The sequence below is a fragment of the Bombus huntii genome, unplaced genomic scaffold, assembly GCF_024542735.1.
Source record: "Bombus huntii isolate Logan2020A unplaced genomic scaffold, iyBomHunt1.1 ctg00000057.1, whole genome shotgun sequence".
Lineage (NCBI taxonomy): Eukaryota > Metazoa > Arthropoda > Insecta > Hymenoptera > Apidae > Bombus > Bombus huntii.
The window spans coordinates 713,100-734,872 of record NW_026099318.1 but is presented as its reverse complement, the minus strand read 5'-3'; the positions used below and the strand labels follow the sequence as shown (position 1 = coordinate 734,872).

The window sequence follows — 21,773 nt, the reverse complement described above, 5'->3', positions numbered from 1 at the left end:
GAGAAATATGAAAAAAACGGTCGTTCTTCCTTCTGCCATTTTCGTCCATTACCAAAATGGTATGACCCAAGTGTCCCGGGCCGTGAATCAATCAAGCGAATTTTGAATAATTTTTGAATAATATCCAGTTAATAATTTGTGAAACAAATTAATTTCATTTTATTGTTGGAAACAAATTAGTTGGATTTTTCTTTCTTTAGCAGTTTTTGCCAGAGTTGACCTGACGTGCTACTTCAGTTTCCATCTTCGCTTCTCGAAACTTCCAACGTCCTTGGTGTTGGAGTCTCCTTGCCCAGGTGAGTACATAGCTTCTAGATACTCGTCGCTGTTCATCCTTACGAGCCTCTCGAGCTTTAGTTGTCAATTGCTATCGTTAAAGGAAGAGAAGCTCGCGACAGATGTTATCGAACAAATCGTTTATTCTCGAAAAGTTCGAACTTGTTCGTTGCGTTTGAATATATATGGACGGACGCCATTTTTCATGACATCATCATGATTTGTCATGTCGTGAGTATAGCTTCTGACTACCATATGTTTGTGATTTATGTGAAATTTGACCACTATACCGTGATAGAATAATATTTCCAATGAATTATAAATATTTTACATTGTGAATTATAAATATTTGTTACAAATTATATCGTACTTGAGGTGAAAATGAACCATATATCTGCTTATGGAATATGAGGTAGTAAATCATTCGAAACATAATAACGATTAATTAAGCACATATACAATAACGTTTACGAATGAATATTGCGAATTATTGTATGGCTTTAATGCGGTATTTAATGTTTTGATTGCGGTCTTTGAAATGGTATCATAGGTGCTGATATAATATCGCGCGAAAAAGGAAAGACCAGTGGTTAATATTGCAGGTGCACCAGTGCGTTGCGCTCGTCGAGGGTGGTTTTGACGCTGGTGCCGAGGAAAGGCGCAGAACGTGTTCGATCGACCCGCGAACGTAGCCTTTTTTTTTTTTTTTTTTTTGTACGTGGAGAAATCCTCATGGACACTCCGCTGCTGCAATAATCGCGTAACAGCAGAGTAGTGTCGGACTCCTACCGACTAAAACTCCACGATGACCATCTTATGCGCGTGACAGGGGTGCTCCAGGAACCTCTTATGAATTAACTTCAGTTGCATCCCCTTCTCGCGTTCTCTTGTTCGAGCCGGCTATTGAGTGGGCGTTAGGGGGAGGTTGTTGCCCCTAGTGCTGTCACTTCTTCTGGTCGTAGTCCGTTGGGGTGGTGGCGGGGCGGCTCTGGGTCGTCTGTCTGCCATCCTTCTCCATCGTCTTATCCTGCAGGGCTGAGAGTTTTTCTTTCTCTTCCTTTCCGCTCGCTCCTTCGCGAGCATAACTCGCTCGCAGAAGAGGCGGACGGCCTCGTATTCCTGTGACCCTCTCAACATCGCTTCCACAATCGCTGAGGGGGTCCACGTTTCTCCTATGGCGTGCCGCAGGGTGTAGCGGGGCAGCTCCCACGCCGGACAGAGCTCCAGGGTGTGCTGCGCTGTGTCCCTGCCCTCTCCGCAGTGGTGGCAGATGTCTGTCGTATCTCGCCTTATTCTCTTCAGGAACTCGCCGAACACGCCGTGTCCGGGGAGTACTTGTGTCATCCTGAATGTGAGTGGGAGGCCGTGGCGGCTCCTCCATGCCTCCCAGTTTGGTAGGACCGCATCCGCGCCTCGGTGTTCGCTTCTCCCGTTGATCAGTTGGGATCGCCACAGGTTCCATGTGTCCTCCTCGGCGGTTCCTGTGTCGTTTGGAGCCGCCTGCTCGGTGGGGTCTTCTCCCGGGTGCCATTCTCTCCGGCGGGTGTATCTCTTTTTGAGCGCCAGCGCCCGCAGCTCCCACGGGGTGGACGCGGCTAGGGTGGACGCCGACGCGTGAGACACCGTCCGGTATCCCCTAATGATTCTGATGACGGTCACTCTGTGCAGCCTTCTCAGGAGCAGGATGCTGCGACGGCTTGCCATCAGGTCGTCCGCCCATACTGGGGCCCCATACATCACTCGTGACCGAACGACGCCCTCGTAGAGTCGGCGCACCGCGTCTCCGGCCCCGCCGATGTTCGGTAGTAGGCCGCACAGGGCATTGGCAGCCGCTGACACCTTCGGGATCAGTGAGTCGAAGTGCGGCTCGAACGTCCACTGGCTGTCGATGGTCCCAGATACTTCATCTGTGACCCCACCCGGACGGTTTTACCTGCCATGTTTATGCATAGGCCGGGCGGTGGTGTCCCTCGCCTCTTCCTGTCAAAGAACCAGGTGGTCTCCGACTTCGCAGGGGAGACTCTCAGGCCCAGTTCGTTCACGGCACGGATCGCACAGGCCGTTGCGATTCCGCCAATGCGCAGCGTCTCGTGCCAGCCACGACCCTCGACCAGGATTAGGGTGTCGTCCGCATAGCATACTATGGCCGCGCCTGGGGGTAGCGGGCATCGTAGTACCTCGTCGTACGCAACGTTCCATAGCATGGGGCCCAGCACCGAGCCCTGCGGGACGCCACGCTCGACGGATCGCTTTTCCTCTCCTTCCTTACTGGCGTAACACACCCACCTGTCGTCGAGGTAGGCCCGGATCAATCGGACGAGGTAGCTGGGAACCTCGAAGTGCTCCAGGGCCGTCACTATCCTGTCCCATGGCATGGTGTTGAACGCGTTGACGATGTCCAGGGAAATCGCCAGCGCCACGCCTTTCCGGGAGACCATGTCCTCCGCAATCGCTCGTACGCGTCTGACCGCGTCAATCGTCGAGCGCCCCTTCCGGAAGCCGTACTGGCTTTCGTGCAAACCTGGCACTTGGCCCGCTATGTGTCGTTCCAAGCGGGCGGCGACTACCCTCTCGAGTAGTTTGCCGACCTCGTCCAGTAGGCATATCGGCCGGTACGCTGACGGCGAGGTCGTCGGTCGGCCCTCCTTATGGAGCAGGGCCAGCCTCGCTGTCCGCCACGCCCGGGGGTAGACTCCCTCCCTCAGGCATCTTGTGAAGAGGTGCCGGAGTCTGGGGGCCATGACCCCCATCACTTCCCCCCAGATCCGGCCAGGGATTCCGTCCGGGCCCGGTGCCACATTGCGGGCGGTCATTCTTCTGGTTGCCTCCCATATCTCCTCCTCTGTGACTTCCCAGTCGTCCCTCCATTCCAGCGGTCGTGTCGTTTCCCGTGGCCGTTCCGCCGCTTTGTTTTCTTGTGGGGGAAAGAGCGTTCCGGTGATCCGCGTCAGCAGTGCAGGTTCCATTTCCGCCGTTATCAGGGGGCCCTTCGCGCGCAGTTTCCGTGTCACCGTCCTGTATGGCCTCCCCCATGGGTCCGACTCGACTGTCTCGACCAGTTCGGACCAGGCACGGTCCTTCGCTTTTTTAATTTCCCTCTGTAGCGAGCGCCGTAGCGCGCGGCACGTCCGGTAGCGCAAGGAGACTTCTTCTTCGTCGCGTCGTCGCCAGCGGCGGGCCCTTAGGTACTGTCTTCGGGCCCGGACACATCTCGTCCTCAGTTCCGCGATGCCGGGGTTCCACCAGTAAACTGCTCTGCTTCGCACCGTACCTGGTGTGGCTCGTGGCATGGATGCGTCGCAGATTGTTGTCATGGCTTGGCGGAGGTTCTCGGCCTCCTCTTCCACGTCTGCTTCGGTCGTCGCTGTCGAGGCCTCCCAGCTCCAAGCTGTTGCTATAGCAGCCGCCCGGAGTAGGTCTTCGTTCCTCTCCTTTATTTTCCATCTGGGTGGTGGGCACGCGTGCCTCCACCTCGGCGGGCCGCGCCCGTCGTTTGTCGTCGGCATTCCAGGTCCAGGTGCGTCCACCTCCATGAATATGTAGAGGTGGTCCGACAGCGTCTCGACCCCTTCGGCCACTCTCCAGCCTGAGATCCGCCTGAATGCCTCGGGGGAGACCCATGTTATGTCAACAATGGAGCTCCCTCTGCACGTCACGCAGGTACTGGTCGAGCCCCTGTTCACTAGCAGAAGACCAAGTCCCGCGGCCCAGTTTGATAGCGTGCGGCCGCGCGCGTTGGTCCTGGCGTTCCCCCATTCCGTGGAGTGCGCGTTGAAGTCTCCCAGGACGAGCACTTGTCGGGGGAGTCGTCGCCTGACGCAGTCGCCAACTCCGTCCAGGAATTCTTCGAACGCTGCCCGTCCGCTGTTGGGTGACACGTACACCCCCACCACCATCATCCCTGCCCACTTAGGGTCGCTTTGCGGCGGGGAGCCTTTCTCGCTGCCTCTTGCAGCCGTGGATCCGCGGGCGGCTCCTTTCGTTCCCTTCTTCGAGGGGGCGCAGGCCGGTCCCCCCATCCTGTGCACCGACGGTGTTCCAAGCGCCTCGCAGAGCAGGCATTTCGGGCTCGCAGTAGTGCATGCTCTCGCCTGGTGCCCTGGTTCGCCGCATCTGAAGCACAGGTGCCCCTTGTCCTCCTTGGCGGTGCAGGTCTTCCCCGTGTGTCCTATCCCAAGGCACCTGTAGCACTGTAACGGTCTCCGTTCGATGGCTTCGACCTTCGCCATCGACCAGCCTATGGCAACCTTTCCAGCCTGGGCCAGTTTCCTCACTGCACTGGCAGGACCTCGTATCCATACGGCGCCAAGTCCGTTCCGGGCGGGGCGGATTTCTCCCAGCCGGATGTCCTCCGGCTTGCAGCCGCTCTCCCTTGCCAGGGTGTTCTGGATTTCCGCCTTGGTGGCCGCTATGTCTATCAGGGACACCCTTGCCTCCGCGGCTCGGAAGGGGGTCGCCACGCGGACCTCGTTCGGGTCCAGAGCCCGCGCCAGCTGTGCTGCGAGCGCTGCGGCCTTCTCCCTTCCCTGGTCCTCAGGGACCTCTAAGATGACACCTCCGGTGATGGTCTTCCGCATACTCATCGTGTTGATGCCGAGCTCGGCCAGGGAGACACTGTCCTTGGCCGCAGCCAGCACCTCCGCGTAGGGTTGGCTCGATTTGTCCGTCAGGGTGATTGTTACCGCTGACGTCCGCGGTGCGCGCGGGAGGGGCCCCCTGCCTCCCCCTCTTCGTGTGTTCGCCGATCCACTCTACGGAGTTTTCCTCTGGCTCTCCGCCCCTGTCTCGGGGATCAGCTTCGCCGGCTGCTTCCTCCCTGCCTCCTTCTTCTTTCCTCTTCTTTTCCTTCCGACGGTCTGCCATTCGGTGTCCGCCGTTCGGCCTCCCTTGGGCGCTGGGGCGCTTGGGGCTCCAGGCTCCATCCCTCTCGTGTTCGCGGCAGGGACGACCTCCTTTCCTTCTCCTTTTTCTGTTCCCTGCAGTTGTTCCTCCAGTCGGTGCAGCAAGGATCTCATCTCCTCTACTTGGTGCTCGACTGCAGCGAGACGCGCCCTGTAGCTGTTCTCATCCGCGGTGGGGCGCGAGGCCGGCTCTTTTCGGAGTGCCTCTACCTCCGCCTCCAGTGTTGCTATGCGTCCTTGCGCTATAGCGAGTGCGTCGGTGACAGGGTCCGTTCTCCTCACTAACTCTGTCACGCCCGCGGTGATGGTTCTCGCCGCCTCCTTCAGGGTTTTCCCCTGCGTGACCTTGTGGCCGCGGGGCGCCTCGGCAGCCCTGGCCACCTCGGCGGCCCGGCGAATCAGTTCGGCTCCTATGTCCGCCGTTGTGGCTGATCTCATTTCTTCAGCCGGGACCGCGGGGAGTTCGGGGGATTCGTTGGCCTTCTTCCTCTTCGCTCGGGGTGCTTCTCTGGCGGGGGTTTCCTCCTCCTCTGTTGCTTCCTCAGTCCATATTCCCTCCTTGTCCAGCGTGAAGCGGGAGGGTCCCTCCTTTGGCGGCATCGCCTTCGTCATGCTCCTGGTGCTAACGTGCGGCGGCTCCGCAGCCAGTTCCGTTTCCCTCCGTCCCTTGGCGTTTTCCTCTACCTCCTTCTCTTTCGCCATGGATGCGTCCGTTTCCCCGTTGGGCGGGAAATGTCGCTCGGTCAGCACTTGCCACTCTGCCAGTCGCTGTCACTTTCAAGTGGCCCGCGCAACGCGCTTCGACGCACGCGCCAATATGGCTGCGTCTGGGTAGTTCCTCGAGTAGCCCGTGTAGCGGCGCTGTTGTCACGCGTCCTAATATGGCTGCTCCACCGTCCTAACCTCACACTTGTTGGTTTGGTTTAACTCCTCCTTGTCCAGGCAGGACTTCCCGTATCCACACCCGTTTTGCGCTCACAGGCACTAGTCCTCCACTCTGGTTACCTCCCTTGCCCAGGCTCTCCAGTTTTCCGGAGATTTCGATTACGCTCGCAGCTCCGTCCTCTCTACGTCTGCCTCCCATGTATCCCTACCACTTTTTCCCGCGAACGTAGCCTGTGCTCATACTGCGACAGAGTTCGTTTCAGTTAGGCTCAATCGCTGTTTGTCCGTCGACAGCGTATAGTCGCGTCGGCCTACGATTCCTTTTTTCTTCTTGTTTCTTGCGAACTCTCTCGCAACAGCCGTTCTATACGTACGCCGCCAGTATATCGCGTGATCATCGTTCCCGTTGCTTCCCTTACCCTCTCACGCCCTTCGAAGGAGACCTCCCTTTGGTTTTTCCTTGTTTGGAGGGAATTCATCGCTCGGACACATGGACTGCGAAGCACGAGGGTTGATCGAGGCATCAGCGTGATGTACTTTTCAGGTTTCATATTTTCTCTATGATACTTTCTAAGGAGAATTTGGAAGATATATATTTTTAGGAAATAAAGGTTTTTATGGAGTCATCGATAAGTTAGAATTTAATTAACTCTCTTATAACAGGTATTCCAATTTTTTAATATATAAATTTAGTTTCCTCTATGGTGTTAGAGAACATAATGCGAGCATTTTATGATATAACGAATATATTCGTATATATTTTAGTTTATTCATTCGTCAAATTTCCCTAGTAGGCCGGCCTGCAGCTCACATGCAGTACTTAGTAAAAATTTGTTTTGTTAGAGGTTGGCCATTCTTCTTGCTATAAAAATATCGTGAAGTCATATCATATGATAAAGCACCTTTTGAAAGCTAGATGCTCGATAACGAGCCTAATGATTCTCGGTAGTTTGTAATGTCAAGCTTTGAATTGGCGAGATCGCTCTGCTGTCAAACCGCCGTCCAGCGGCGACCACATTCTTTAACCACGTTCAAGGGGTATATCACGCTACAGAAACCATCAAAGGGTTTGCAAGTTAGTTGCCTTTTAGAAGTGGGGCAGTTGGTTGTTACATGTCATCCGTAGTTGCTGGCTGTTCTCCTTAGTCGCCATACATCATAGAGACGACGGTTATAGTCGCCAGTTGTCCTTGCTAATGGTTGCTTGTTGTCGCTAGTTAGTTCTCGTTATCGTTATGTATTCCATCAATCACGCGAAATTTAACGTATGGGATTTTATTCTTCTTTATTCTTTCTGTAGGGAGATTTTTTAAGACGAGGAAAATATAGAATATTTCAAGACGACGGTAAGGTTTGAATTTAAGTAACTATTTTATGATACAACAAAGTGGAAAAACGATTTAATTTTATAAAGTTTAAGGTAATTTTTTAAAAAACTTCGAATTTAAAAAATTCAAATAGATATCTTAAACGTAATTAAACCCTCCATATCGTAAGAAATTAAATGAAATTGCGCAAGAAAGTTAATACATTTAATGTATTATTTTAAACATTTATTTAAAAACATTTATTTAAAATTTAAGTGTAGGCGTTGACGCGCGCGCGCCATTCGAAGCATTTGTTAGTTCGTTACATCTGCGGTAAAAGTTGTAACTACGAAGAAGCTTAACACATGGTGCGTCTCAAGACGACAGTAAAAAGTATTAAGAGATTTTTCGAGATTTTTTCTTTTAAGTTTCCAAGTACTTTTTCTATTTAACTTCTTTTTTTTGCATTTTCTCACAATATTCGATAAATAGAGACGAAATATGACAGTTCTTAGTTCGGGGATTTATTGGTTCGAAAGTTACTTCAAAAGTGTTTCTGGAGTTTGTGCGGTTAATACTTTTAAACTACTGAGTACGACTTATTCCGTATGGCTGGACAAATTTTTGTTGATACTGTAAGCGTAACTGGTCCGGATATTGTCTTGTGGAGATAGAAAAATACACGAAGTATTGATTGAACTACATATTTTTTTAATTCTTTTTTAATTCTTTTAGTTCTTCATATATTGATAATAGAACGATATTCCGCTACTTTGAGCACAATATAGTAATGTTTAAATAAATAATAAAATTTACGCATTTCGTCTTCATGCGTCGATAAGAAAATGCAAAAAAAGTTAAAGAAAGATGATGCGTAGATGCGAAGTTTAGTCAGCAATAATATTTAAAACCTCTAAAATATATTGTACACATTTATTTGCAAATAAGCTCAATGAAATTGAACTGTAACTGTGTTTCCAATAATGTCTTCGATGTATTGCTCGCCATTATGTCGGATTAACAACTCTAAGTGATCGACCTTAATCACTAAATGGCGGCCGTGATTCAGTGGTATAGCTTTACATATGACGGACATCGCAGGCGCTTATAAGACGTCTATTGTGAAACGTTTCCAATAGCACCGTTTATGTGATGGTGAAATCTGAATATATATATATCGCTGAAATATATATCGCTGAAATATATATCGCTTATCACTTGAGTCTGACACGATCGTTTTTAAATAGAATCACAATTTTTTATTCTTTACAAAATCAGTCTATAAAGATTATGTGCAAATAAAATAGATAAATAGATAAATGGTTGTACAAACTTATAAAACAGATATTACAAGTATATCTAAATAAATGATATATTTATAAATTGTAATATTTGATCTAAAGTTTAAATAAATAAAAGAGATACTCGTGACTTACAATAAAAGTATTTTTTTTCAATTTTTAAACAAAGCAAAAGTGGATAACAATTTTTCAAAATGTAAAAATCAACACAATGGTTGGTTTCTTTAATTAATCAATAACGTTTAAAGTTAATTAATGTCCAGAGTGGTTTGTACATTTTGTATTTCGCCGTATTTCAACGTTCGATGTGTAAATAGAACTTGATGCCTGAAATATCGAAAAAATAATTAAATCCGATCGTTCCGTCGAATTTGCAAATTGTATACTCGTGTAAAATCGAGTGCGCTTGTGTATGCTGATACGAAATGTGGTAGTATATTTTTCTTTTTTCGATTATCGTTATCACTTTTTGTGTGGAAAAATTAATTCCGTGAATGGAAGTGCAATCAATACGGTTTATCACGAAATAATAGCACAACGACGGTACATATTGGTATTGACGTCAGCTTCACAAAATTTCTCGAGTATCGCGGTCGACTATTTGGGTTAAGAATTCATTTTCAAGGTTCTACAAGCACGAGTATCTTATGGATATGAAATTTTCAGTGTACATTTTAATAACCATATTTCATATTGCATGCTGCGGTCCAAGAAAAATCCGCAGTTAATATTCTGCTAATCCCTGCTGCTTTTAAAGACCATAAGTAGTCGTCCGTAAGGTTTAAAAGATTTCGAGTAGATTTGTATTACGTATTTTATCTTCTAATTTTTAAAGAGAGGGTCGTGTTTAATTAATTGAAAATGACGAAACTGTAATGGGACATTATTATCAAATATTAAACGTGGTTCCATTGGGTACTTTTATGGTCTTTGCGAGATATATATGCATTATACGTTGCTATTAGCAACGCGTAGCGATGAACGATGGAGAGCAGTACCTTCGTTATCTCGTCTCGGTTGTGTACATATCAGTAATGCACAGTACTCGTACTAAATATCTTACAAATTCCATACAGATTTTCAGATTAGTTTCGAATAATACCAACACGACCATGATAGTCACAGTACAGTATTAAATAGTGCCACTATGCATAATACACTCCTAAAATGTTTCTACAAATATATTTATCCGAATATTTTTGTCAACTACTATATCCTAACCACGATTTATTAAACAATATATAGATTTAAAAAAGAATATATAACGACATTACTTGTTTAGGCTAGATTGGTTTAACTTGTATAGTTTTAATAACTGTGTAAGGTCAAACAAGAACTTATCGTTAGTTTGGCAAGATTTGATTACACGAAGCAACATAATTGCTTTGAAACTCAGGACAGAAAACAATGTCAACCGGTAGACGCGTTTGTCTGGTGAACGTGTAACGCGTGAATAATAGATAGCGACAATCACGCGAACGCTAGTTACAGCTGACTTGGCTTACATTGTAGCATTCAAACTAGAGTATACGAGCCGTAAGCGCTATTGAAAGTTCAAAGGCCGACTAGTGAGCTTCATCCTATCTCATTTTTTAATCAGGCGATGGATCGACGAATCGTATTGATTTCGAGAATTATTATAGTTCTGTGGCAATTTTAAAGCGTGGTTTGTCCAATCTTGTCTCGTTAGCTACAGACTCTTTGGCGAGCAGCCTGAAATTTGATCCAGTTTCGAGAAAATGAAAAATTCGTTTCTTCTCTTTGCTTCCCTGTTCCCTCTTTCCTCCTTTTTCCCTTTTTACATCGCGTTAAGACCCGTTAAATAATATTGACTGCCGTGGACGCTGGCTGAGAAGTGCACTTTATAACTAGCTTTAAAATCACTGACGTCGATGAGGACAAAGGTAAGTTAGAGGGTCATTTATCTGAGCTGGTGTTATTCGACCTGAACTCTGCAGCTTTTCAGAGCATCTTTCGTTTTTCTTTTAAGAGCAGAGATGTTAACTGGTCTTTTGTTACGTGTAAGAAGTATGTACTAAAGCTTATTTAGCACCAATTGGTTGCTCAAAGTCGAGATATACATACCTATATTATATTAATACGTTACAGAAGATTACGCGTTAGTTAGCTTATGAGAATTTATAGTGTGTCACAGATCACAAAAGCAGAATGACTACTTTTTCATAAACGATATATGTATATGAATTGAAAGTTTAACTATTACGCCACATACTTCTCTCGATAAACGTCGTCGAGTGCATATTGTTAAAGAATATTAGCCATTTGAATTAAATAGTTTCGAAGATACTAATGCTTCTGTGAAGTTTTTGCAGGCTGTTAATTTTTTATTGAGATACTACAAAGTTTGAATAACTTCGATTAGAAATAAAAATCACATTACATTAACGCGTAGAATGTAACGTAACGTAGATAATGTAAATATAAATTATATTACAAGGAAATAATACGGGTAAGTAATGTGAAACATTCTGGTTAAAATTGCATCCTTTGAAGGCTAGGACACACAGTACTTACGAAGTAGATTAAGTACCAAATGGGGTACTTAAGAAAATTCATGTTGTCATTGTTTAATAAACATCTTCAGCTAATAGCTTTCTGCAAAAGCTGGTTTAAGTTATGCTAGCTTATTCCTTATTAATTGCAATTATATTGTTCGTATCTCCTAGAGGATTAACAATCCATTTTTATAATGGATAATAAAAGTAAATTCCTATTAGGTTGTCCCAAGTTTCTTTCGTTTTATAAAGAAATGACAGATGCACAACATATTTTGTTTTATGTTATTCTATATTATTTTACATTAAATTGGAAAAAGGTGGATCACACGTAATTCAATAAAATAATATAAAACGAAAAATGTTGTACATCTATTACTTTCTTATAAAACGAAAGAAACTTTTGGAACAACCTAATATTTCTCTACTACGACGCTTTTACAGTGCTAAAATATTTGATAAAAATGTTAAGAAATTCTAATATTGATTTAAGCGTATCGATTTATCTGCTCTTCATATTTAATCAAACAGAAATTGTTAATTATGATTTCCACTTAAAAGCGGATTGCATATTATGAGGATAAATTATCAAATTCATCTCTAATATAGACATTAGAGAATCATTCATAGCCGCAATCCTGTTTACCGCTAACATTCCTGGTACTCAATAATTCATTAGGTGACTGCTTTAGCCGCACAGAATACACCTACAAATAATTAATCGCGATTAATATTCCATCGACTTTTGAAAATCCCTCATGTGATCTATTTCATGCGATGAGAATACGTATAAATTGAGATTGCGATCGACCATCCTCAGTCGGATAAATCGAGTGATTCAAATTATAACACAAAAAAAAGTTAAAACTAGTTACATTATCTTATTCAATTTTTATGTATTATTTGGCGGAAGAAACTTTGGTAATTGGTAAGTAAAGTTCACCTCCTTAATGTTAATGATTTTAATATGTTATTAAGCTCAAAGTTCTAAGGAATTTTCTATATATATATATATACATATACATAACTGTATGCGTATATGTATAATATACGTATAACAACCAAAGTTCAGCTCTCAAGTGTACGCAAAACTTTTATGTTCATTTTACGCTATACCAGTATGTTTCATGAATTTGTTTGCTAACAGTATCGAAACAAATAACAAGCAGAGGACGAGCTATTCATGAATTGTTTTGCCAGCGTGTACGCTCCCAATATTTTCTATTTGAGAAAACATACTTGTTGCTATTGCAACTACAAATATTTTTACAGTCGACGCTTTTGCCGTGAATCATTGGCTAACATGTAAAATCGAGAAAAAACATGGTTTATTGTGATGGAAATGTGGAAAACCGCAAAACCGATATAGAAGGGAAAATAAAGGAAAGGAAGATAGATAAGTAGAAGCTTGGGGTCAAGTTTAATTCACTGAAACCGAGCTGCTTGTATTATCACAAAACAAAATTGCCAGTACGTCATTTCCGTACTCTCGTCCTCGCGAAAATGGTTTCGCTTGTTAAGGAAAAACGAAGAGACAGGGAAGAGAGGAAAAAGCAGACGGAGAGCGCTTTTAAAAAGCTGGCGAACCGTGTGTTACTACAACGAGACACGCGATGCTATTTGTCGCTTTAAATTGTGCCGCAACTCGTTTTTGAGATCTTTGCCAGGGGCGCGTTAAAACATGCTGAAAATATATTTCTGGCTTTTCTGGGGTTTAACTGAAATATGACAAATAACGTTGTAAAACATATGTACTTATGACTTACAGAGTAATTGAGTGTACAAAATATATAGTATACAAAATAGCCAGCGATTTAGGGCTTTAAAAGATCAAAAGGAAAGAAAAGAAAAGAAAAGAAGAAAGATAATATGTTGTGGCAGTCTAAGTCGATCTAAGAAAATAGATAAAGGGAGGGAGGGGCAAAGCTAGTTAATCTGGAAAGAATCCAAGCGTCAATTTCAAGCATTTACAGAGAATCAAGCGGGCTGGTTAAAGTCGTGAGTTGAGCAATTATCCCGCGTTAGGTTCAATCAGGTTAGTCCCACGCGAAATTGATCCAACCATGCGAAAACGAGTGTATTCTGATTTCTGTCGCAGATACTTCTGGCTAGTGCAGTACCTACACGGTGGTTGTTGAAATAGCCGCTTCTCATCTATTTTCCGCAGCGCGGACATCATCCTTTGATCCCTTACGACTAACGAAGTTTTCGAAGATGTACGGCAGTTTGAGATTCTACTTGAAAATGATCATGATTGCGGTCTGTGTGCCGTCTGCTCTTCTTTTTGTCCTTCCGTTAAAGACTGGTAAGTTGATACTGATTAATTATGCGATCGAAACCCTATATAATGGCTACAAAAATGCCGCTAATATAATATTCCTTCTTTCTTGTATCTGTCTGCCTCTCAGGTCGTTTTACTAATTACAATAAGTAATTTCGACTTCTTTGCGCTCCCTTTTAACGCATTCGAGACCGAAAGAAATTCATATCAGTCAGTAGGCAAGGGTATAATATACATATTTTATATATAACTTATGTAGTAATGTATATATCATGTTAATTTCATATTTTTTTCAATATAGAATTATTATATATATATATATTACATTACTACATAAGTTATATATAAAATATGTATATTATACCCTTGCCTACTGACTGATATGAATTTCTTTCGGTCTCGAATGCGTTAAAAGAGAGCGCAAAGAAGTCGAAATTACTTATTGTAATTAGTAAAACGACCTGAGAGGCAGACAGATACAAGAAAGAAGGAATATTATATTAGCGGCATTTTTGTAGCCATTATATATGGTTTCGATCGCATAATTAATCAGTATCAACTTACCAGTCTTTAACGGAAGGACAAAAAGAAGAGCAGACGACACACAGACCGCAATCATGATCATTTTCAAGTAGAATCTCAAACTGCCATACATCTTCGAAAACTTCGTTAGTCGTAAGGGATCAAAGGATGATGTCCGCGCTGCGGAAAATAGATGAGAAGCGGCTATTTCAACAACCACCGTGTAGGTACTGCACTAGCCAGAAGTATCTGCGACAGAAATCAGAATACACTCGTTTTCGCATGGTTGGATCAATTTCGCGTGGGACTAACCTGATTGAACCTAACGCGGGATAATTGCTCAACTCACGACTTTAACCAGCCCGCTTGATTCTCTGTAAATGCTTGAAATTGACGCTTGGATTCTTTCCAGATTAACTAGCTTTGCCCCTCCCTCCCTTTATCTATTTTCTTAGATCGACTTAGACTGCCACAACATATTATCTTTCTTCTTTTCTTTTCTTTTCTTTTCTTTTCTTTTCTTTCCTTTTGATCTTTTAAAGCCCTAAATCGCTGGCTATTTTGTATACTATATATTTTGTACACTCAATTACTCTGTAAGTCATAAGTACATATGTTTTACAACGTTATTTGCCATATTTCAGTTAAACCCCAGAAAAGCCAGAAATATATTTTCTGCATGTTTTAACGCGCCCCTGGCAAAGATCTCAAAAACGAGTTGCGGCACAATTTAAAGCGACAAATAGCATCGCGTGTCTCGTTGTGGTAACACACGGTTCGCCAGTTTTTTTTTTTTTTTTTTTTTTTTTTTTTGATATCGGTGACTGCCATATTCTCTTGAGTTTCCAAATCGTAAAGAATCTTTCCCCAGGGATTGGTCAACTGTGTATGTCCCCATGCGACGTAACTTGCTTAAGGAACACGAGCCGGTGATATGCAGGCAACGTATAATTGATTATCATTCGCTCTGAAACGCTGAAGTAATGACCAGTGCAGTGGTCCAGTGGTCATATTGAATGCCGCTGGATATATCAGCATTTGGCAACCTAACCCAGAGAAGCAGGAAATATGAAGCCACCGAATACCAATTAACTTCGTAGTTGCACGGTTCACATTCCATCATTTCTGAATATGCGAGGACAGTCCTCTTATTGTGCTTTTAATTCTTTTATTTGTTTCATTTTCAGCAAATATACTGGTTTTTTAAATTAAGCTTCTTTTTATACGGAGTTACAGATTATATTAATTTTATATAGAATATATTTAAGAAGGATATTTAATTTTTTGCTAGTTAAGTTTTGATCGATTAAGTTACTGTACCTTTGTTCCGATAAATGCGTGCCATTTCCTCGAATCTAATATCATAGCAAATGCCAATACCTATTTTGCAGCCCTTCACATCGAACGTCGTTAGGGAGTTACCAGGACTGAGTGAATCACTCTCTCGAAAAGTAATCTTATTAGGAATGTCGATGTCGAATAGATGTACCTAATAACATAAAAATGTAGTCGCTAATTCTATTGCTGCAACTTTTGTAATTTAATATCAAAGTTACCAACTCCTAAACTTTAATTATTTTTTATTTAATAACTGACAGCGTTTTTATCACTTTCTTTTATTAAAAAATCTTATCATTTAATAATGTTTAAAAAGGAGAAAAGATAAGTATAATAATATTTTAAGTATGTGAAAAATTTATATTACACATTACAACAAAAATGGGCGTTTCCCGTATCATAACGTATTTTATAAACCGTAAATTATAGAATTGGTTATAGTATACGTATGTACATATGTATATTCCTAAATTATTCCTAGATAGAGTCACTTTCTTCACCCCAATATTTTCAAATTCAAAGCCACAAAGGAATATATTACTTACCTTTCGGTGTCTTGCTATCAAAGTTCCATCGGGACCCCAAATAGTACAGGTATTGTACAATTTAGCGCCCTCTATTTCAGGCATCGTACCACCAACTACATAGATGTTGTTTTCTTTAGCTGCGTTCGACGAAGCAACGCTCGTTTCACCATCAGGAATACTCTCGGCGTATTTTGGAAAGTACTCTGCATTGCAATATTTCAATTAATGAAAAATAACTGTCTTTTGTTCCAACCATAAATTAAATTGAAATGTTTGTCAGTTTTTTATTTTTTAAATTATTAAAATAACTAAGTTTTATATTTCGACTTAATTAAATATGCAATTACTTAGCTAATAGTATATATAATAAATTGTTTCTACAGGTTCAAAATGAAAAATGAATATTTAGAAATATTTAATTACGACAATGCTATTTGTGTTAGCATCAGTGGCTTGTTACTCAACGACTTTGCTAGTACTTTTTGAAACATAAAGTTAGTTTTCAATTAACACTTATACTAGAGACGGAATTATAAATGCAAAATAATTGATAATATTAATTTATAAGTACCTAATTATTAGTATCTTAAAAAATATATTTATACAAAAATCACGATAATCATGAAAATGGGGAAATCCTATATTCTCGAATCAATTCAAAATTTATTTTGTATATTAATTAGATTCCGCGCTCATCAGTACGTACTCACTGGCGACATCGAGAAAATGTATCGGCAATTCCTCGTACGACCAGAGGATCGGAAATATCAAAGGATATTATGGCGCAGCGCGAGTGGAGAAACAGAAACATATGAGCTTAACACCGTAATACTCTTATCATAGAAATAGAAGCAGTCCTCAATTCCCGCCCGCTAACTCCTATCTCCACCGATCCAAATGATCTCCTAGCCCTCACTCCCGGACATTTCCTCATTGGCGATTCATTAATGTGCTTACGTGATCGAGATTTCAGAGACATTCCATCGAACCGACTCTCCAAATGGCAGCATATCCAACAGCTTAAACAACATTTTTGGAACCGCTGGCATAAGGAGTATTTGAACGAGCTAACCAACCGCAATAAATGGAGCAAGGGTGGACACAGCATCCAAAAGGGCACAATCGTCATCCTCAGAGAGGACAACGTTCCCTCCATGCATTGGCCTCTGGGCCGAGTTATCAAGGTTCATCCAGGCGCCGATGGTGTCATCCGCACAGCTACAGTTCAGACGGCAAAGAGCATTTTGGATCGGGGCGTCAAAAGGCTTGTCCCACTGCCAATTCAACCCGATCTCGAGAAACCCGAACAACTAGCCACCGAGCCGAAATAAGATGGGAACTTCAACCACACCTCGCTAGTTTGATCGGTACCCTCTCAACGGGGGGAGAATGTTACGCCATGCGGCTTACCATAGGTCATATTCTTAACTATCGATCGCGACACTATAATGTCGCAGACGGATCGTCGCGTCTGCCCGGCAAACAAACATTGTAGTGGCAAGCGCATGGTTCATTAAGCAGGGCGACTTCCAGAAACGTCGACTCGTGGCCCGTATTTTACCTCGCAGTAAAAGAATGTGGCGTGATCCGAACGTAGTGGGGGTCGCCTTCCAGAAAAAACGAAAAAAATCGAAAGGCGTTCAAAACTTTTCGAGAAGTCGAACCGTCAACACATGTGGTATGTCGCGCATTACTTATCAACCAAAACGCAGTTACATTTTTTTTGTTCCATTTATATCTTTCTAGTTAATAAGTTGTTGAAATAAACATTAATTTATTTGTGTTAATTCTGTGGAATTTCATTGAACTACCCTTATTATCATAATCGAAATAAGGGGATCGATCAGTTCGTGGCGTCGATTATTTAATCGTAACGGGAACTTACAACTCTCGTTGACGTGCTATCTCGCGATCGCGTCTCTCCGCGAACGGTCGAAACAAAATGATTCACTAAAAACTGTCCTGAATTCCTAAGAATTTATTTACCGCAAAACTGACAAAGTGTTTATTTAAAACATGAGGTTGAAGGTAGTCCTTTTCTTTCATTTCATTCATTTTCATTTTCTTTCTTAAGTATGGCTAACACAATATCTAATCAATTAAAATTTTATATTTTCACGTGAAAAGTTTCTTTAGATAATTATTATCAACATGATGACTAACTCTTACGGATTAATACGTGTCTGTAGGGCAATCCGGTGGACTTGATCGGCTTTTTACTTCGAAAGTTGAGTAATCGGTGTCGCTTTCTTACGCATCTTTGAACTGTATAAATGTTCTAAAATTGTTTGATCCAGAATGTACCACACCGGACAATCAAGAAGGCAGGTGCCTTGACTACAGAAAATGTAAACCTCTGCAAGAAATATGGCAGATACAGTACCGTACAGCCACCGATTTTTATAGACGATCAGTGTGCAGATACCAGGTCAATGTTACGATCGTTTGCTGTCCGAACGATCCAAACAAAGAGAAGAGAGAAATTTTAATAAAAACTGTGTATAAGTATAAGGCTTTGCGACCACCATACTGTGGTTTTAGCAACGTCTCTCATAGCAGGGTGGTCGATGGTAAACCAGCTTGGTACGTTTTATGTCTTTCTTTCCGATTAATAATAAGCCATTTACTGCAAAGAATGAACTTTAAAGGCATTAAACAGCACATCAATGTACATTTCAATTAGACTAAATAATAATGCTATGATTTTATCGGTAGTAACTTTACTTATTAACTTGAATTATTTCTTTCTTTTACTTCATGTTAGGAAGAGTATCTTTTTGCTTGAAATAAAAAATTGATATAGGAGTAATAATATGGATAGAGATCAAAAACTGTTAGGGCAGAAATTACACGTTTGAACTTTATAGTTCAGTATAGTTCAAATAGAAATTATATAGAATTATTTAATAATTTGTATTCCACTGGAATAAAAATTTAATTTCTGTCTTTATCAAATCTCTATTTCAGAGTATTTGTACGTATGTACTTATCGTCTGCTGTATGATCGAATATCGAATAGGTAATAATCGTTGTTACTCGTTATGTGAGAAAAAATTATGTATATTCACAACTATGACTATTGCATTTTAGGCGCTTGGCCATGGATCGCTGCATTAGGTTTTCGTAATCCCCGAAACCCAGACAAACCACTATGGAAGTGCGGAGGTTCCCTGATATCGGCTAGGCATGTTTTGACCGCAGCACATTGTGCACATATGGATGGAATAGAAAACATACACAATCATAATATTGCCATTCTTAGATAGGTGGAGGAGGTGCCATTTTCGAGTAAGTCCTCAAATATATATATATATATGCTATTGAGTATTACTGAAGTATCATATCCTGAAATTTCTTACTGTACACATATATTGTGTCATAAAGCGTGTACAATTCTTTCTCATACTTTTGGTCATTCGTTTCCTGCATTTTCATTTATTTTTTTATTTTTCAGGGTACGTATATCCCATTTGTACGAAAGAGCAACTTCGTCGGCTATAACCCCCTTGTTGCTGGATGGGGAGCGTTAAGATATAGCAAGTGATATCAATTTTATAATAAAATTAAACAGTTCCAGTCTTAAATATCTTTCTCATTTTCTTCGTAGGACGACCACGACCTAATGCATTAATGGAAGTACAAATGCCAGTGATTAAGAACGCCGAATGCAAAATAGCTTATTCCAAATTTCCTAATGCACCTGATATCACTGATGGTATAATATGCGCCGAACATGCTCAGGGTGGAGAGGATTCTTGTACGGTAATTAAGTTACAGAGTTACTACAAACTATACGGTATCTGAAGACACGTCAATTCGAATTAACATCAAATCGACGTCTTAAACATTAAAAATAATAGATAAACACAATTTAATAGTTTTGCCCACTTCTCACACCTCGTTATGGTATTTAATCTAATTTCCTTCTAATCTTAGTTTTGCTCAAAATACATATAACATGTACGTTATAAATTGGAGTATTTCAATACACAAATCAATAGAAGATTATTACTGTATATAAGTATAATTTCAATGCAATTCGATCGATATATTTCAGTATCTTTGATTAAAAATTTAACGATCCTTTCAGGCTGACCGTGGCGGACCACTGCTGATACAACATGAATTAACCTCGTATTTAATAGGTATTGTGTCTTATGCTTATAAGTGTGGCACAGCTGGGTATCCCAGCGTTTACACTAGGGTCACATCGTACCTTGACTTCATTCTCCAAGCGATGCAATAATATGATATTACTGTTCCATAAATATCATTGTGTAAAAAACGTAAAGTTGGATTTTCTTATTGTGGAGATAAGAAACAGCTCAAATTTACATTGTTTTGTACGTTACAAATTATAGGCTTAAAATGTACGAAATGTAACTTTGAAACGACACTAATTTTTTACGCACGATAAACCTCCACGACTTAGGTATGTAAAGATGATAAACGTATATTAATTCTATTAATTTGGTAATAATAAACCAACTTTCTGAGAAGTTCTGTAAATTTCGTTTCTGTTGTATCAAGAGAATAATGGAATATTCCACTTAGATCGTATACTTCTTGTATGTACGTACAAAATTTTCCGGCTAATCTAAAACACTTCATAAGATAGAGAGCTTCTGGAAATTCGGACACAGAGAGTGCATAAAATACAAGATAAGTCTCGTGTCTTTCAAAATTATTTTTTATTCGCTAAAAACGTCCTGTGTACTCATGCAATCACATGCAACCTCGAAACTTCACTTATTTTTTATCACTTTCCAATTCAATACACAGTTTCTGCATTTTTGACTATATGTAAGAGAAATTTCCATTCAGCCAAAGGTGTACTTACAGATTATAGATTCCTATACGACTCTCAGTAAAAATTTATCCGCACTCCAGATATATAAAACTTCTGTCGACCGTATTGATCCATCTGCACTCTTCGTATGACGTCAATATCTGTTCAGTGCTGCTGCGCAGGTTTCTTTGTGTTACGTCAATTCGTTTGTGACCGTTGCGCGAGTAATGGCGCTTTGCAATGGTGATTTGCAGGAAAACAGTGCAGGATGCTGTGATTCGTTTCTTGTGGTCGGAGGTTATGTTTGATGCCTATATTTATCAAAGATTTAATGCACATTATGGAGAAAGTGTTTTGTCACGAAGTGTGTTTGAATGGGCACAAAAGTTCAAAGAAGATCGCACAAGTGTTATGAAAAAACAGCTGGACACCCGTCCACATCCACGATGACAACATTGAACGTGCTCATGAACTTATGCTCTATGGAATAGACGAGTGACACTGGATAATGTGGCAAATCATTTGCAAATCAGCCACGGCTCTGCTTATGCAATAGTGCACGACAGATTTGGATTTTAAAAAGTTTGTGCGAGATGGATGCCGAAAAAGCTGATGAAAAGGTGAAGACGACGATGCATTCGTGGTTCGCAGCTCAGCCCAAAACATTTTTTAATGAGAAAATACGAAGGTCCTTCGGCAAATGGACAAAGTGTATACAGAAATCGAGTGATTATGTCAAAAAATGATGTATGTCTTTTTTGACAATTGCTTAAAATAAATTCTACACCGACAGAGCGGGTAACTTTTTACTCACCCTCGTAAGACACTTAAATTTCCAATCTCTTATGATGAATAAAAGAGCTTATACTATTAAATCTAATTGTATTTTGTTGCATGAGAGTACACGTGTATGTGATGTACATTACCTTTATATCCCCTTGAACGCTTCAATATTGCGCATATATACTATATTTTGTACAGCTTCTATAAAATTTCGTATGTTTGTTTAGGCTGTTAATCTAGAGGCTGGAGTACAAAGAAGTGGCACAATGATGTGGGCTGATGACATTTATAATTATCAAGGAATCACCCCTACATTCGCTCAGGTATATATCGTTGACTATAATGTA

At 41.7% G+C, this 21,773-nt stretch overlaps 1 protein-coding gene and 1 long non-coding RNA gene across 6 annotated transcripts; one reads left to right on the top strand and one right to left on the bottom strand.

Annotated features, from left to right (window-relative positions):
* Positions 1 to 8,797: 8,797 nt before the first annotated feature.
* Positions 8,798 to 20,823, bottom strand: LOC126875748 (omega-amidase NIT2-A-like). Of its 4 annotated transcripts, XR_007693634.1 has the most exons (6): positions 20,695 to 20,821; positions 15,873 to 16,057; positions 15,310 to 15,478; positions 14,302 to 15,035; positions 14,032 to 14,238; positions 11,670 to 11,893 (listed from the first exon to the last, which is right to left on the bottom strand). XR_007693634.1 is itself a non-coding variant. In XM_050638637.1 (4 exons), exons 2-4 carry the CDS (start codon positions 15,954 to 15,956, stop codon positions 8,966 to 8,968), a joined length of 285 nt encoding a protein of 94 aa, XP_050494594.1. In that variant the 5' UTR covers positions 15,957 to 16,057; positions 20,695 to 20,798; the 3' UTR covers positions 8,798 to 8,965. The 4 variants fall into 4 exon arrangements, 2 of the variants coding, with proteins under 2 accessions (XP_050494594.1, XP_050494593.1); XR_007693633.1 differs by having other exon boundaries at positions 14,032 to 15,035; positions 20,695 to 20,823; XM_050638637.1 differs by lacking the exons at positions 11,670 to 11,893; positions 14,032 to 14,238; positions 14,302 to 15,035 and adding an exon at positions 8,798 to 8,997 and having other exon boundaries at positions 20,695 to 20,798.
* Positions 17,425 to 19,711, top strand: LOC126875757 (uncharacterized). Of its 2 annotated transcripts, none has more exons than XR_007693647.1 (2): positions 17,425 to 17,532; positions 18,945 to 19,711. It is a non-coding gene; the product is annotated as an uncharacterized LOC126875757 (long non-coding RNA). The 2 variants fall into 2 exon arrangements; XR_007693646.1 differs by lacking the exon at positions 17,425 to 17,532 and adding an exon at positions 18,496 to 18,873.
* Positions 20,824 to 21,773: the final 950 nt, after the last annotated feature.

Coding starts and splice junctions, on each gene's coding strand:
- LOC126875748 (XM_050638637.1), bottom strand. CDS start 15,956: ATGCCTGAAATAGAGGGCGCTAAATTGTACAATACCTGTACTATTTGG. Junction 15,479..15,872: donor TGATAGCAAGACACCGAAAG/GTAAGTAATATA, acceptor TTATGTTATTAG/GTACATCTATTCGACATCGA. Junction 8,998..15,309: donor ACGCATTTATCGGAACAAAG/GTACAGTAACTT, acceptor TCGATATTTCAG/GCATCAAGTTCTATTTACAC.